At 47.4% G+C, this 12,756-nt stretch overlaps 1 protein-coding gene across 1 annotated transcript in view; it reads left to right on the top strand.

The window, feature by feature from the left end:
• Window positions 1–12,756, top strand: part of LAMB1 (laminin subunit beta 1) — a 40,430-nt gene that overhangs the window by 1,862 nt on the left and 25,812 nt on the right. Inside the window, exons 3-13 of the mRNA XM_038175878.2 lie at window positions 727–862; window positions 2,682–2,755; window positions 4,431–4,619; window positions 4,713–4,776; window positions 6,102–6,304; window positions 7,593–7,713; window positions 7,901–8,089; window positions 8,410–8,589; window positions 8,989–9,101; window positions 10,067–10,146; window positions 11,918–12,053. Of these exons, the coding sequence (XP_038031806.2) occupies window positions 727–862; window positions 2,682–2,755; window positions 4,431–4,619; window positions 4,713–4,776; window positions 6,102–6,304; window positions 7,593–7,713; window positions 7,901–8,089; window positions 8,410–8,589; window positions 8,989–9,101; window positions 10,067–10,146; window positions 11,918–12,053 (1,485 nt within the window). The remainder of the gene's footprint in view (window positions 1–726; window positions 863–2,681; window positions 2,756–4,430; window positions 4,620–4,712; window positions 4,777–6,101; window positions 6,305–7,592; window positions 7,714–7,900; window positions 8,090–8,409; window positions 8,590–8,988; window positions 9,102–10,066; window positions 10,147–11,917; window positions 12,054–12,756) is intronic.

The raw sequence follows: 12,756 nt of genomic DNA, 5'->3' as shown, positions 1-12,756 counted from the left end.
CTGTGTAAAAATAGTGTACATAGCACTAGTCATGGTGGGTTTTTGTCCTTTTGGTGAAGAAGCACTTGTCCATTTTCCCAAAAAAGCACGTGCCAGGCTTGCGCCCAGCTGTCTTGTAGGGTGTGCAGGCTGGGGTTGTGTGCTTAGCTTGAGATTGCAAACATGGTTGAAGGTGCCTGGATGCGGTGTAGGTAGGAGCCTGAAAAGCTGGATTCAGCATAGAGCTAACCCCACAGGAAAAAGAGCCGGTCACTAAATCACCCATGGGCTACACGTGCACTGAGCCTGCCTGGAGATGTCCCTACAGTGGAGAACTTACATCTCAAAGCCAGCTCCTAAAAGCAGGGTTACCTCACTCGAGTTTTTGAAGGTGCAGATTTGCGTGCGTACGTTTCAGTTCAGGGATTGTCTGGAGATGCTGCCGCTGGTTGTGAGCTCTGCTGGGGAGTCGGCATGCAGGCAGGGATTTCCTGAACCCGCAGCGTGCTCTCACGGAAACACAGTGTATGGAATTCCTGGCATAGCTTCCACCGGGCAATTTGCATTAATGCGAAAAGGTAAATACACTTATCAATTAAAAAAAAACAAAGCCAACACCACACCTTCGATGCCTCCTGCAGGCAAAACTCAGAGGAACGTGATATGGATGGAAAATACTCTTATCTGCAGGAAACAACTACTGCCCCGTGGATAAAGTCGGTAATGCCAGTTATCTTGTTGTTTCAGGAGGACAAAAAATGTTTTACATGCGACTCGGAGGATCCCTTCCACGACACCCTCAATCCCGACAGCCACCGCATCGAAAACGTGGTCACCACGTTTGCTCCCAATCGCCTGAAGCTCTGGTGGCAGTCAGAAAACGGTATGCAGCTTGGTGGGGACACATTCCCTGGGCTGGGAGTTGCTTTCCCTTCTTTTGTCTGCGGGTACCTCCGCGTTTGCTGTTAGCTCAGGGCTGGTAATTGCTGCTGTGGGAGGGATCGTGCTGGTAGCAGCGGGCTGAGTAAAACTGGCTGCTTTTGTGTGCCCGTAACGAAGCCCCGCGAACCCTCCAGGAGTGCTGGAAAGAGCTCTCTCCCGCCGCTCTGTGAGAATCCTTTCCTAAAAAGAGAAGTTTCCCACCCCGGCTCCAGATCTGCCTCATGTTTGGGCAGAGGCAGCGGCGCAGCTTGCCAGCGGCGAGCATCCCGGGGCAGCGCTGCCAAGCCAGGAGGCGCCGCAGGGCTTCCCCACGCTGCTGGGGGAGCCGGGGGAAGGAGGTGGGCTGGGGGCTGTGGGGCTGTGGTCCTGCCCTCAGACCTCCACCTCCCTGCTTTCCCTTCCCCAGGCACCCTACATTCCTGTACTCGCGTGCCAAACGGTAAAATGAACGCCAGAAACGAGCCAGCAATTTTTTATTTTTTTTTCACAATATATTGCGTGTCCGTTTTGTGGCCTTTTATTTTATTTTTCACCCTTCCTCTGCCCTTTTTTTGCTTTTATGGTTTTACTTTTGGCGGGCTTCCCTACACAAAGCAAGGCATCTAGATTTTCATCCTGCCCTAAAGCCTTAAAGCCAGATGGACAGGATGGGATTTCTGCAAAAGCAGTGGCAGGAACTATCCGACTCTACGTTAAAATAACATGGTAATACTTGTAACATTTCTGTTGTCCAGTAAAGAAAGATTTTCTCTAAATCCTTTTCCTCTAAATCATTTTTAACCATTTCTTTTTAACAATTTAGATCAGACTGGCGAGCTGCTCATCTCTAGTGGCTCTCTTGTAGCGTTCCAAATAATTCATGTTTTTTGCAACAAGCTTGGCAGCACTCAGACAGAAGAGTTCTTAGCGCATAAGGTCATGAAAATGTCCTTCAAGAGTGGAAAACAAATGATTCTTTCTGTCCAATTCATGTTTTCTTCCACTCAGGCACACAGCAGAAGGGACCATCACTGCACACTCTACATGAAGTCACAGCTAGTTGAAAATTTAAGTGTTTTATCAGTTTGTGCTTGTCATTTCTTAGCCTTCCTCCTCTCTGCAAATCTCACTGGATTTTTGTTTTGTTTCTAACTTCAGCATAATTAGTATCCAGCTATTCTGAGAGGTCTTTTCACATGGCAAAATAATATTTCTGTTTTGCTTCCTTTCTGCACAGTCTTTGACCGTAGGTAGTTGTGCAGCACAGCTGGGAAAACCTTTTGCTTGTCATGGTTTCCTGCGGTGGCAGGGCAGGGCTGGGATAGCTGGCTTAGGGGTACTCCAAAAAACAGGTTATAAAGAAACAGGGCTGTGTTGTGTGAGGACAGCGTGGGGCTGGGCTCAGCATCCTTGCCCTTACCAGCCACCGAGCACCTTGGTGCCAGGATGCAGCCCGTAGCAGCCCTTGTCCTCATCCTACATCCGTCGGTGTTAGCCATGTTATGCGCTCTGAGATCACAGCAGTGCAGGTTCACACTTTGCATGTAGCTGCAGGGTGTCTCTGCAGGTGTTGCATGGCACTCCCTGTGCGATATGGTCCTCAGCAGCCCCTTGCTGCCTCCTTGTACCTTGCTAAAGCACTAAATCCCTTTTTTGACATCAGATCCAGACGGCAAAGGGAAAAGGCCTTGTGCCACCAGAGCACAGGGCCTCAGCAAAATGTTGCTGCAGAGGCTGGCGGTGTCCTTGATTGTTTCAGTTCCTTTGCTCTGCCCCTGCAGGTCTGGAAAATGTGACTATCCAGCTGAACCTGGAGGCCGAGTTTCATTTCACTCATCTCATCATGACCTTCAAGGTAAGGACACCACAGCCTTACCCATACCCTCAGCAGGAGCCCTGCACAGAGCCCCACAAGTCCCCTAAAACACAGGGAAGCGAGAGTCCTTTGCATCCAGGTGATGTTTGGGACAGGGGCTCTCTTTGAGCTGTTTAGCCTGATTTTTAGATCTGTCAGCCATTAACTCCTGAAGTCACGCAGGAGTGACTTGTGACTTGAGTTGTGTTTAAACTTCAAGTGTGGGGCTGCAGGAGGAGTCGCACAAAATCCGTGCCGTTTGCCTCTCTGCAGTGGTTGTGCTGCTAGAAGATCATTACCTAAGTCGTATAGTAGCAAGGATTTTTATTTTGTAAAAAAAATTAAATTGGCCATGCTATCAGTTTTCATTTGGCAAATGTAAAGGTCTTCAGGAAGAAGAAACATCTGTACACAAAGTGTCTTTGTTTCCTTCCAAACAGATGTCTTGGAATGGCAGATCATGTCCTGTACATCCTAAATCACAGGCAGCCTTCAGCTGAGGTTTCAGGGCCCACAGGGCTAAATCTCTTTGTATGTAAACAAATTAATCTCTTAAATTATACCCGTCAGCTTTCCAGCAGAGCCTGTTCCTTTGCCTTGAGGCATCGGCTTGGGTTTCTCCCCTTGCCTTGAGGTGGTGGCTGAGGTGGGAGGTGGTCCCCTCGGGTCCCCTTTGCGGGTCCCCAGCAGTGAGGGACCCTCACCGGGTACCGGTGCCTCTGGGCTCATCAGGAGCTTGGTCAGGAGGAAGGCCTCGGGGGAAAAAAGATGGTTTTAGGGATTATTTGCTGGCTTTGTGGGATAGCTGCTCGAGCTGCCTTACCCCAGTGTCACTGCATTTTCTGTCGGGTGAGATACCAGTCTGTATGGCGCGTGGTGTTTTCAGCCAGGAAGCAGGAAAAAAGGACTTATTTCCAGCTGTGACTGAAATGTTTTTTTGTGCTTGGCTCCTTGAGCACCTTGTCTGAATCCATCTGGTTGATGAAGGGGCTGCTGGCACTTCTTGCTGCAAGCCAGGTACTACATTAGTGTCTGTGCTTTGGAATGCGGTTGATGGAAACATTACTGTTGTCACAAGGTTTGGGGATCAAAGGGATTCAAAATCTTTTTTAAAAAAACCCATTAGCTAATTGTTCTGGAGTGGAATACATGCAGGGAAGAAGGAAGGTGGAGTAGGGTTTTGGGACTCAGGGGAAGCTGAGTGAATGAAGCTCAACACTTCGGGTTCCTTAAGGAGATTCCTGCTCAGGGGACAGGAGGTGAGAGCCGGTATGTCTCTGTGGAAGATCAGTTGAGGAGGTATGGCAAGGAAGAAGGCTGTGCTGCTTTCCACAAGCAGTGGAAAAAATCCCTTTGTCTCCCCAGAGCCCTGCTTTAATCTCCAGTTTTGAGAAAGGATTTGGAATCTGAGAAACTTCTAAGTTTGGGTGCTTGATTGCTGAATGCTGTCTGGTCTGTGGTTTGATGTGTGTTATTTTCAAGGTCTGCCTCTGAGCAGAGTGTAAAATATCAGTAAAGGCTGGTAGAAAAAAAAAAGTAAATACTGGAAATAATCACTGCAGAGAGAGAAGAGATTAAAATCCAGATGTGTGGATAGCTCATACTTAAAAATGTTCAGTGTAAATGCAAACAACTACTAACCAAGTACAATCTCCTTTGGTTTTTCCATCACTAGACATTCCGTCCTGCAGCAATGTTGATAGAAAGATCATCTGATTTTGGAAAAACATGGCAAGTATATAGGTATTTTGCATATGACTGTGAGAGCTCGTTTCCTGGGATTTCAACTGGACCCATGAAGAAAGTGGATGATATCATTTGTGATTCCCGGTACTCCGACATTGAACCTTCAACTGAGGGAGAGGTCAGAGGGTTTTTTTCAATATGTTGATTGTGTAGGCTTTTTCCATACAAATCCTGATTCTCTGAATCTTCTGTTGTTCTGTCTTTCCTCCAGGTAATATATCGTGTTTTAGATCCTGCTTTTAGAATTGAAGATCCGTACAGTCCGAGGATTCAAAGTATGTATGCAGTTATCTTCCAGGCTTATTTGAAAGGGTTTCTGTTCTTAGTTATTTGGTATTTAACAAAAAAAAAAGCCACAAATAGTCATGCATTTGCCTTGGTAATAATTTTGAAGTTGTGTGAATACATTTCTGCTATAGCTTCTTTTCCTGACTCAGTGACCTACTGGGAAATAACAATCACTGGTGTCAATTCATGTGATTGTTCTTATGCACATCATTGTGGTTGGTTCTTTTCTTATTTGTTGAGGGAAATATTTTTGCTAAAGAACCCCCCTCCCCAAAATTCATGCAGTTGCTGAGAGAAACCTTGGACATGATCACGTCATTGCAGGGTTCTCAGAAAGCAGAGAAACAGAACTACAAACGTACTTATCTAGAAATGCAAAATGATGTTAAAATCAACAGGGTTGTGTTTTACGTTTTGGATTTCAGAACATGTAAATCACAGCTTCTGGATTTGTAGCAGTGGACTTGGTAGCAGTGAATGGCTGGTCCATGCAGATGTGGTCATAAACCAAAAATGCCTGTAGTGGGCAAGTAAATCTGAAGTGAAAAAAATCTGAAGAAAAAGAGTGTCTGCTAGTTGCTATATTGCTTGAATTTTTTTTTATTCAAAGTTTTAAAGGAGAGAGGGTCTGCTTTCATTGGATTGAAGTGCTTTTTCAAGCCTTGTTTCGAGCCCCTAAGAAAATATGCATAATATCCAAGTGGACGTGTAAATTGAATTAATTACTGCATTATTGCCTTTACACAGATTACCCCTTGAGAACTCCTTTGTGTTTGGTCACTGATGAAGTGTTGCCTCTTTCAGCAGAATATGACTAATTAAATCTGGGCAAGTTGGGTGTATAAAAAAGAAGAAGATGTTTGTGTCTTGTTGCCAACTAAGATTTTGGTCCAAAAGGCTCATAACTTTTAAAGCTTCTGGTCCATTTGTCAGCAGTTCCTTAATATCACCCCCATTTTATACTTTAAATCCCGAAGTGTAGAGAGAACCAGTGTCTCCTCGGTGGTGCTGGTGTACATGCGTTTAATATTTGTGGTTGTGTGTGTGTGTGCCTGCAGTAAAACAGACTAGAACTCTGAATTAAGCTTAAACTAACTTTCACAGTGATCAGCATGTAGTAAATTAATGCAATTTTTGGATGTTAGGGATGTGAAGTGATACGATGTGTAGTACATTAAGTGCTGAAATTAAACCTGATCTAATCTGCCCGTAGGAAGCGTGTTTGGGAAGTCACTGCTGGCTTCCTCCCATTCAGTACAATATCTGGTAAATAACTCCAAAACATGGTTTTTTTTTCTGGTGTCCCCTGCAGACCTCTTGAAGATCACGAATCTGAGAATCAAGTTCGTCAAGCTGCACACGCTGGGAGATAACCTCCTGGACTCAAGGATGGAGATCAGGGAAAAGTACTACTATGCCATCTACGACATGGTGGTGCGCGGCAACTGCTTCTGCTACGGGCACGCCAGCGAGTGTGCCCCGGTGGAGGGCTTCGACGAGGAGGTGGAAGGAATGGTGAATATTCTCATTTTTCTCCACAAAGCTGTTCCTGATTTTTTTTTAAGTGATTTAAAAACAATGAAGTGAAGAGATGTGATAGGAGAAATGTGAGTCCCCCTCCACCCTCAACTTTCAAACAAGAAAACAATTGAAAACTGCTCTTTGTTGGTCAACCTTTCTGTCATTATTGACATTAATCAAGTACAGAGAGCTCAGATTCAGTGAAAATAGTTCTAGCATTCCTTTTCTAATTATGTTAAAGAGCTGATGGAATTAAAAAGCAGGAAGGCAGAAAGGGAGGGTATTAGTATGGGCTGGAGACCCATTGTCTTTGTTGCCCTAAGATTGAAGTAAGTAGGGTTATCAAAGGATGAAGCACTTTGAATCAAACAAAATCTCTATTTGTATCACTCCTTATCTCCTGAGAAGTAGGGGCTATAGGTTTGTATAGTTTTAGCCCTAATCAACAGGAAGCTCTGGAGGAAAATCCTGCTGCCTGCCTTGCATGCTGTTGTGTGAGTGCCCAATCACTTCTGGCTTGTGGGTTTGCCCATGATTTTTGCCTGAGAGTGGTAAGAACAGCCCTGTTAATGAGTGAGTTATTAACTGCATGGAAGTGCGGAAGCATAGGGGGAGGTTGTGTGGGTTGCCCCAGGGGCCGCAGGATGTGGGTACGCTCCATTGCTCCGAGCTTTCTCCCAAGGTCTCCTCCACCTGACCGGCAGCAAGACCAGCTTTGCCTCTGAAACTGTGGGTCAGGTGCTGGTAATCCCTGGCATCAAGGGCAGTGGCTGTCACACAATCACTGTTCAGGGCTTATGTGTTGGAGGCAAAGTCGGGCTGATGGATAAAATCCATCCAGACTGTGGTGGTCTCTGCTCTTGGCTTCCAGAAGGATGGCAGGGTGACAGTGGGCTAGAATTGACATGCTGATTTAACTAGATGAGTGGTAACGTCTAATTAACAGATAATAAACAGCTAATTCTTAGCTCTAAGATGCTTTTGTAATTATTTAGGTGGAACTGTGCTGTCCTTGTTTGTGTCTGAAAGCATTTTTCATGCATTTGTTCCAGAAAGGAAAGAAGGACAAGTTTGCATGAGGACATTCCTACCTAGGCAGGCAAGGGATGCTCCTGTGGCCCTTTGTCTTGTTATGCACATTAAAGTCCCCAAAAGTATGTCCATTATGTACTGGCTGTAGGTTGGATTATCTACTTTTTTATCAGCTTTTTTTGTTTCCCCGTCCTCTTAAATAACCAACTATATTCCTCTCATTTATGTATGTATATATTTTTAATGACAGGTCCACGGGCACTGCATGTGCAGGCATAATACCAAAGGCTTAAACTGTGAGCAGTGTTTGGATTTCTACCACGACTTACCCTGGCGACCTGCCGAAGGCCGCAATACTAACGCATGCAAAAGTGAGTTTGGGTAAAATCCAGATGATATTTCTTGCTTTTAGAGCATTAACGTGTTTTTGTGTGAGTGGGTTGTGGGATTTGTGACGCTCCATGAAGTTCTGCATGTTCTCCAGTAGACTTTGGCATGCCTTTCCTGCAGGCTCGCGTCTCCCCTGGGGCTAAGCGGTGCTTTTTGTCATTGTCACAGAGTGCAACTGCAACGGCCACTCCACGCAGTGCCACTTCGACATGGCCGTGTACATGGCCACAGGGAACACCAGCGGGGGCGTTTGTGACGACTGCCAGCACAACACCGTGGGACGCAACTGCGAGCAGTGCAAGCCCTTCTACTTCCAGCACCCCGAGAGGGACCTGCGGGACCCGGACGTCTGCGAGCGTAAGTACAGCCCTGCTCCTAGGGTAGAGTGGTTGTGGTGCTTGGGCTCCTGCTCTCTTCTCCAACCCTTTTTTCATCCCAAAGATCCCAGAGAGGAGGTGTTTATCTTGGAGGTCTTGAGTGAGCCTGGCGGGGTTTTGTTTTCTCTTCAAAAATCTGGAAATGCGTTTGGCCGCTACATGTTCAACCCATGTCATGTCTAATCCTTGCGGTAACGGTGCCTGCTCTCTACACAGCAGGCGAGTTTAAATAATTCCGTGTGAGACTTGGCCTTTTCTGCTGCAGCAGTCAATAAAATGTGCCCAATGCTTCCTTCTTAGCCTGCAACTGTGACCCAGCTGGCTCCCAGAATGGTGGCATATGTGATCGCTACACCGATTTCTCTACTGGCCTCATTGCTGGACAGTGCCGTTGTAAATTATTTGTCGAAGGGGAGCGTTGTGACCTCTGCAAAGAAGGTTTCTACGGTCTGAGTGCCGACGACCCAGCGGGCTGTCAGTGTGAGTAAAAACATATGTTCCTTTCTGTGGGATCAAAAGCTCTTTGAGGAGCTGCTAGTGCTGGGAGAGCTTGGTTTCTGGGGTGGTTTTTCTCTTCCTTTCTTTCATGTTTTGCGAAAGGAAAAACATTCTTGGAGATTTGCTGCAGCTTGGAGTCCACCCTCCACTACAGCTCAGCCCCCCAGCTGATCCTGGTGGAAACAGCAGAACCCTCCGTGTTTGTTTTTAAGCCTCTAAGCCAGGGAAGTTTTACTGGGATGGGTGGTGGGCAAAGTATGCAATTAAACTCTGACCTGGGAAATGAGAGGAAGCTTAAATATAAATATTTAAATGGGATGCTGTCTAAAAGGTAACCGAAGCCCTGTGTTTTGACCTGCTTATTTGTATTTCCCCATCTAGCTTGTGCATGTAATCCTCTGGGTACCCATCCCGGAGGGAATCCTTGTGATTCAGAGACAGGAAACTGCTATTGTAAGCGCCTGGTGACAGGAAAGCAGTGCAGTCAGTGCCTGGTAAGTAGATTACGGTAAGAATAATTAGAAGACGCTGGTGTGAGGGATGTTGGTATGCGGAAAGCAGGGGGTGAGGTGCTGGCCCAGTCTGTGCTCTCCTGCAAGCAGGCGCCTGAGGTCCAGGCTGCAGCAGGCACCTCGGGGTGTGAGGAGCTGTGGAGCATGCTGTGTTATGGATGGGGACCTGGGATGTGTGCTAGGGGAGAGTCAAGGCAGGTGAGAGCATCTGGAAATTAATTCTGGTACCGCAGTGCAAGGAGTAAGACGTTAGGGCACCTATCGCTGTTGCTCTGTGAAAATGAGAGATCTGGGGCAGTTCTGCCAGAGCCCATATGTTGCAAAAGACAAAAAGGTCTGAGAAGCAGTGCTACCCAAAAAAAGAAAAAAAGATTCTCTATGCTGGCCATTTTTCAGGCAGTGATTAATTCCTACACATACGTTTCCATACATTGTTTACATGCGCTGGAGTGTTACAGAAACAGCCTGTCAAATAAAGGGATGTGTTTGTATAAACATTGACAGGCTCTCTTATCTGACAGTAAACTATATGGTAAAGCTAAACAAGGCTGGCTGGCTGCTGAGCCAGCTGTAGGGGAACAGCCCTGCACAGGCAGAGCCCGGAGCAAAGCCCCAGCAGCCCACGTGCTGCTCTCTGCTCAGGCACGGTGTGCTGGGCTGTTGTTCTCCCGGCCCTTTGTGGGTCCGGAGCCCACATCCAAAGTAAATGGATAAAAAATAGGGGTGAAACCAGAAAGCTGGAGTCCTCTGGAAGCTTTCTTTTAAAGCTGGGTGGAAAAGGGGTTTGTTTCCAAGCTCCTGAACCAGTCAGAAGGATGGAGGAGAGTGGGTGAGGGTGGTTTTGGCTCTTAAGGATGACAGCCTGGGGTGGCTTATACTGAGTATTGCAAAATAATGCTGTGCTTTTGGGGTGGATGGGGTTAAATCGGTGATGTCTCCTCCTGCAGCCGGAGCACTGGGGCCTGAGCAACGACATGGATGGATGTCGGCCCTGCGACTGCGACCAGGGGGGAGCACTGCACAACAAGTGAGTTCCAGCTCAGTTCCTCTCCTGCAATCATTCACCCCAGCAAGTTTCGCTTCGTTTTCCACCACAACACCTCAGTGTTTTCTGGAGGGCAGCATTTGGGATCGTCTTTCTGCTCTGGCATGCAGAAAGTGGCAGATCTTGATTGCTGCAAGGGGCGATAGAGGCGTCTGCATCTCTTCTGTGCTGATGCTGCTCTTGGTGTTCTCCCCCGCTGGCCCTTTAGCCAGTCTGTCTGTCTGTCTGGAGGGAAACAGTTAGCTGCAGGGCGTTGGATGTGGGTCTGCACTGGGGAAGTGAAGGTTGTTCAGACAGAAACGTAGGTTTTAGAGATGCATCCATTGGTAAGAGCATGGAAAGTCCTGCCTTAAATGTCCAGTTCAGGCATTTTGGGCAGCCAGACCGCTCCTCCCATCACAGCAGCTTCCCCTGCTTTAGGTTCGTGGCTTTTCAACAGCAGCACATTCCTTTGTCCTCTTTTCTTCTTCCTTCCCTCCGCAGACCCTGTGAAATGTCTGGGTTTTGTCTGAAACCACAGCAGTTTCCCGGGGGGATGGATTAATGCCATGTTGCCTGGTTTGCTCTCTACCATTTCTTGGTTGCCACCACCTGGCTCCCGCCCAGGGCGTGGGATGCAGCACCTGGGGCAGCCACACCTCGCCCCAAATTCATCCCCACGCAAACCGCAGAGGTTGCAGCCTTGGCATTCCTGGAGGGGAAACTTTCCAGCTCCCCTTCTGGGGCAGCTGGGGCACTTCAGCACCTAAAAGCAGACACTGAAGTGAATCTTCTTAATTTCAAAAGTTATTTCAGGTATAAATTACTTTTAGACTAGGTTTAAAAAGCCTGGAGGTTTTCCAGGAAACCCAGAGAGTTGTGATTTTAGAAAAGATTTCTACGTTAAATTTAAATTTTAAGGAAAGCAACATCTTTTGGTGGACTAACAAACCCTCCCATGAGACAGTGTAAGCAGGTCTCTTCAAAAATAAAACCTACCCACTCGTTCTTCATAGTGCAGGGTGGACTCTGGGGACAATAAAAATGTGAAAAGGCAGTTTGGGGATAAAGCTACACTGAGAAAATAAAATGGTTTGTTATGGAGGAAGTGGACCTGTCCATGCCACTGTGGACAGACCTTCGCTGTCCCACGTCTTTGGCTGTGTCCATCTCAGTCTGAAGGAGCAGGGCATGGTCTGGGCTGGTAGTGCCGTGCCGAGCTACCTTGGGCAGCCTCCTGGGATGTGCTTTGTCACGTACAAGAGCAGCCTGACATCCTGGGGCGTGCAGGGTCGTGCATGTTCTTGCTCTGCACAAGCCCAGACGAGCAGATCAGCTGCTTGCATGGCCTGCACGCCTGGAGCCAAAGGACAGACGTGCCTCTTGGCTGTGGATGACTGTAAAAGCAAGCGAAGCTCTCTCAGGACTGCTGTGTGGCCCCGAGGAACTTCTCACATCTGCAGCATTCAGCCCTCGCCATCCAGACAGGGGAAACCACGCAGCCTGTCTGTTGGAAATAGTCCCTGGCCCGTGCTCGCTCCGAGGCCGTGCCTGGGCCCTGCCTGGGGGAACACCAGCTGGGCTGAGCCCTTGACAGCGCGGATGAGCCAGCTGTAGAGCTTGGGATCAGGTCCTGGTACCACCTCCTGTCTAGATGCTTCTACATCCAGGAGCACTTCTCTGGTGTCACTTAAAATGTAAAAGCTGGAGGTAGCTCTAGCAGTGCCTTGTCGGAGCCAAGCTGCACTCTACATTCACCGTTTTTCCATTTTAGCTGCTCGAGTGAATCTGGCCAGTGTGAGTGCCGGCCCCACATGTTCGGACGTCAGTGCAATCAAGTAGAGCCTGGCTATTACTTCATCTCGCTCGACCATTACATCTACGAGGCGGAGGAAGCCAACTTGGGTCCCGTGAGTAGCAGTTTGAGCGTGCCGCTCTGTGGGAAAGCTCTGTTGCGCTGTTTGGGTGCTGGAAAGAGGCTGGTTTATGACTTGAGTGTTGTGCGAAGACCACGTGGAAAGATGCCAGACTGAATTCTGTGAGAACACTGCCCATCTGTAGCTGTTCAGTCTCAGTATCAATAAATCATGTAGTAATTTAGGGGAGGAAACTTTCCTTTTTTAGTAAGTTTAGAATCACAGAATATCCCAAGTTGGAAGGGACCCTTAAGGATCATCGAGTCAAGTTTCTTTGATCATGACCATACAGTTTAATGTCTTCATCCCTTCTTTACCCCCTGCATATACGCCCATTTCTCTTCTCCCTCTTATCCCACATGTGGTGGGTCACCAACACTACCTCTTTCTTTTGGTGCCAGTGGGCAGGGAGCAGCACACATTTAAACATGTTGCTGTGCGATGTAGGGTTTCTGTGTATCAGTGGCATTTCTTTTATTAGTGACCAATGACCAAGCTTAATCATGCAAAAAACTGATTTGTAAGTGAGGATCACTCTCGTTTGTTTTGCCCGCTGGCATGGTACATCAGGGTCTCTGGCTTTTTCCTGTCCCCAAGCACACAGCCTTGCTTTTAATTCATTAAAAGAAGCTGGGTGATTACATCAATTATTCTTGCCTCCAGCAAGGAGACAGCAATGAGATAATGGTTTCTCTGA

The sequence above is a fragment of the Anas platyrhynchos genome, chromosome 1, assembly GCF_047663525.1.
Source record: "Anas platyrhynchos isolate ZD024472 breed Pekin duck chromosome 1, IASCAAS_PekinDuck_T2T, whole genome shotgun sequence".
Taxonomy (NCBI): domain Eukaryota; kingdom Metazoa; phylum Chordata; class Aves; order Anseriformes; family Anatidae; genus Anas; species Anas platyrhynchos.
Note: the sequence above shows the minus strand (reverse complement) of the source record. Positions and strands in the feature narration are given on the sequence as shown.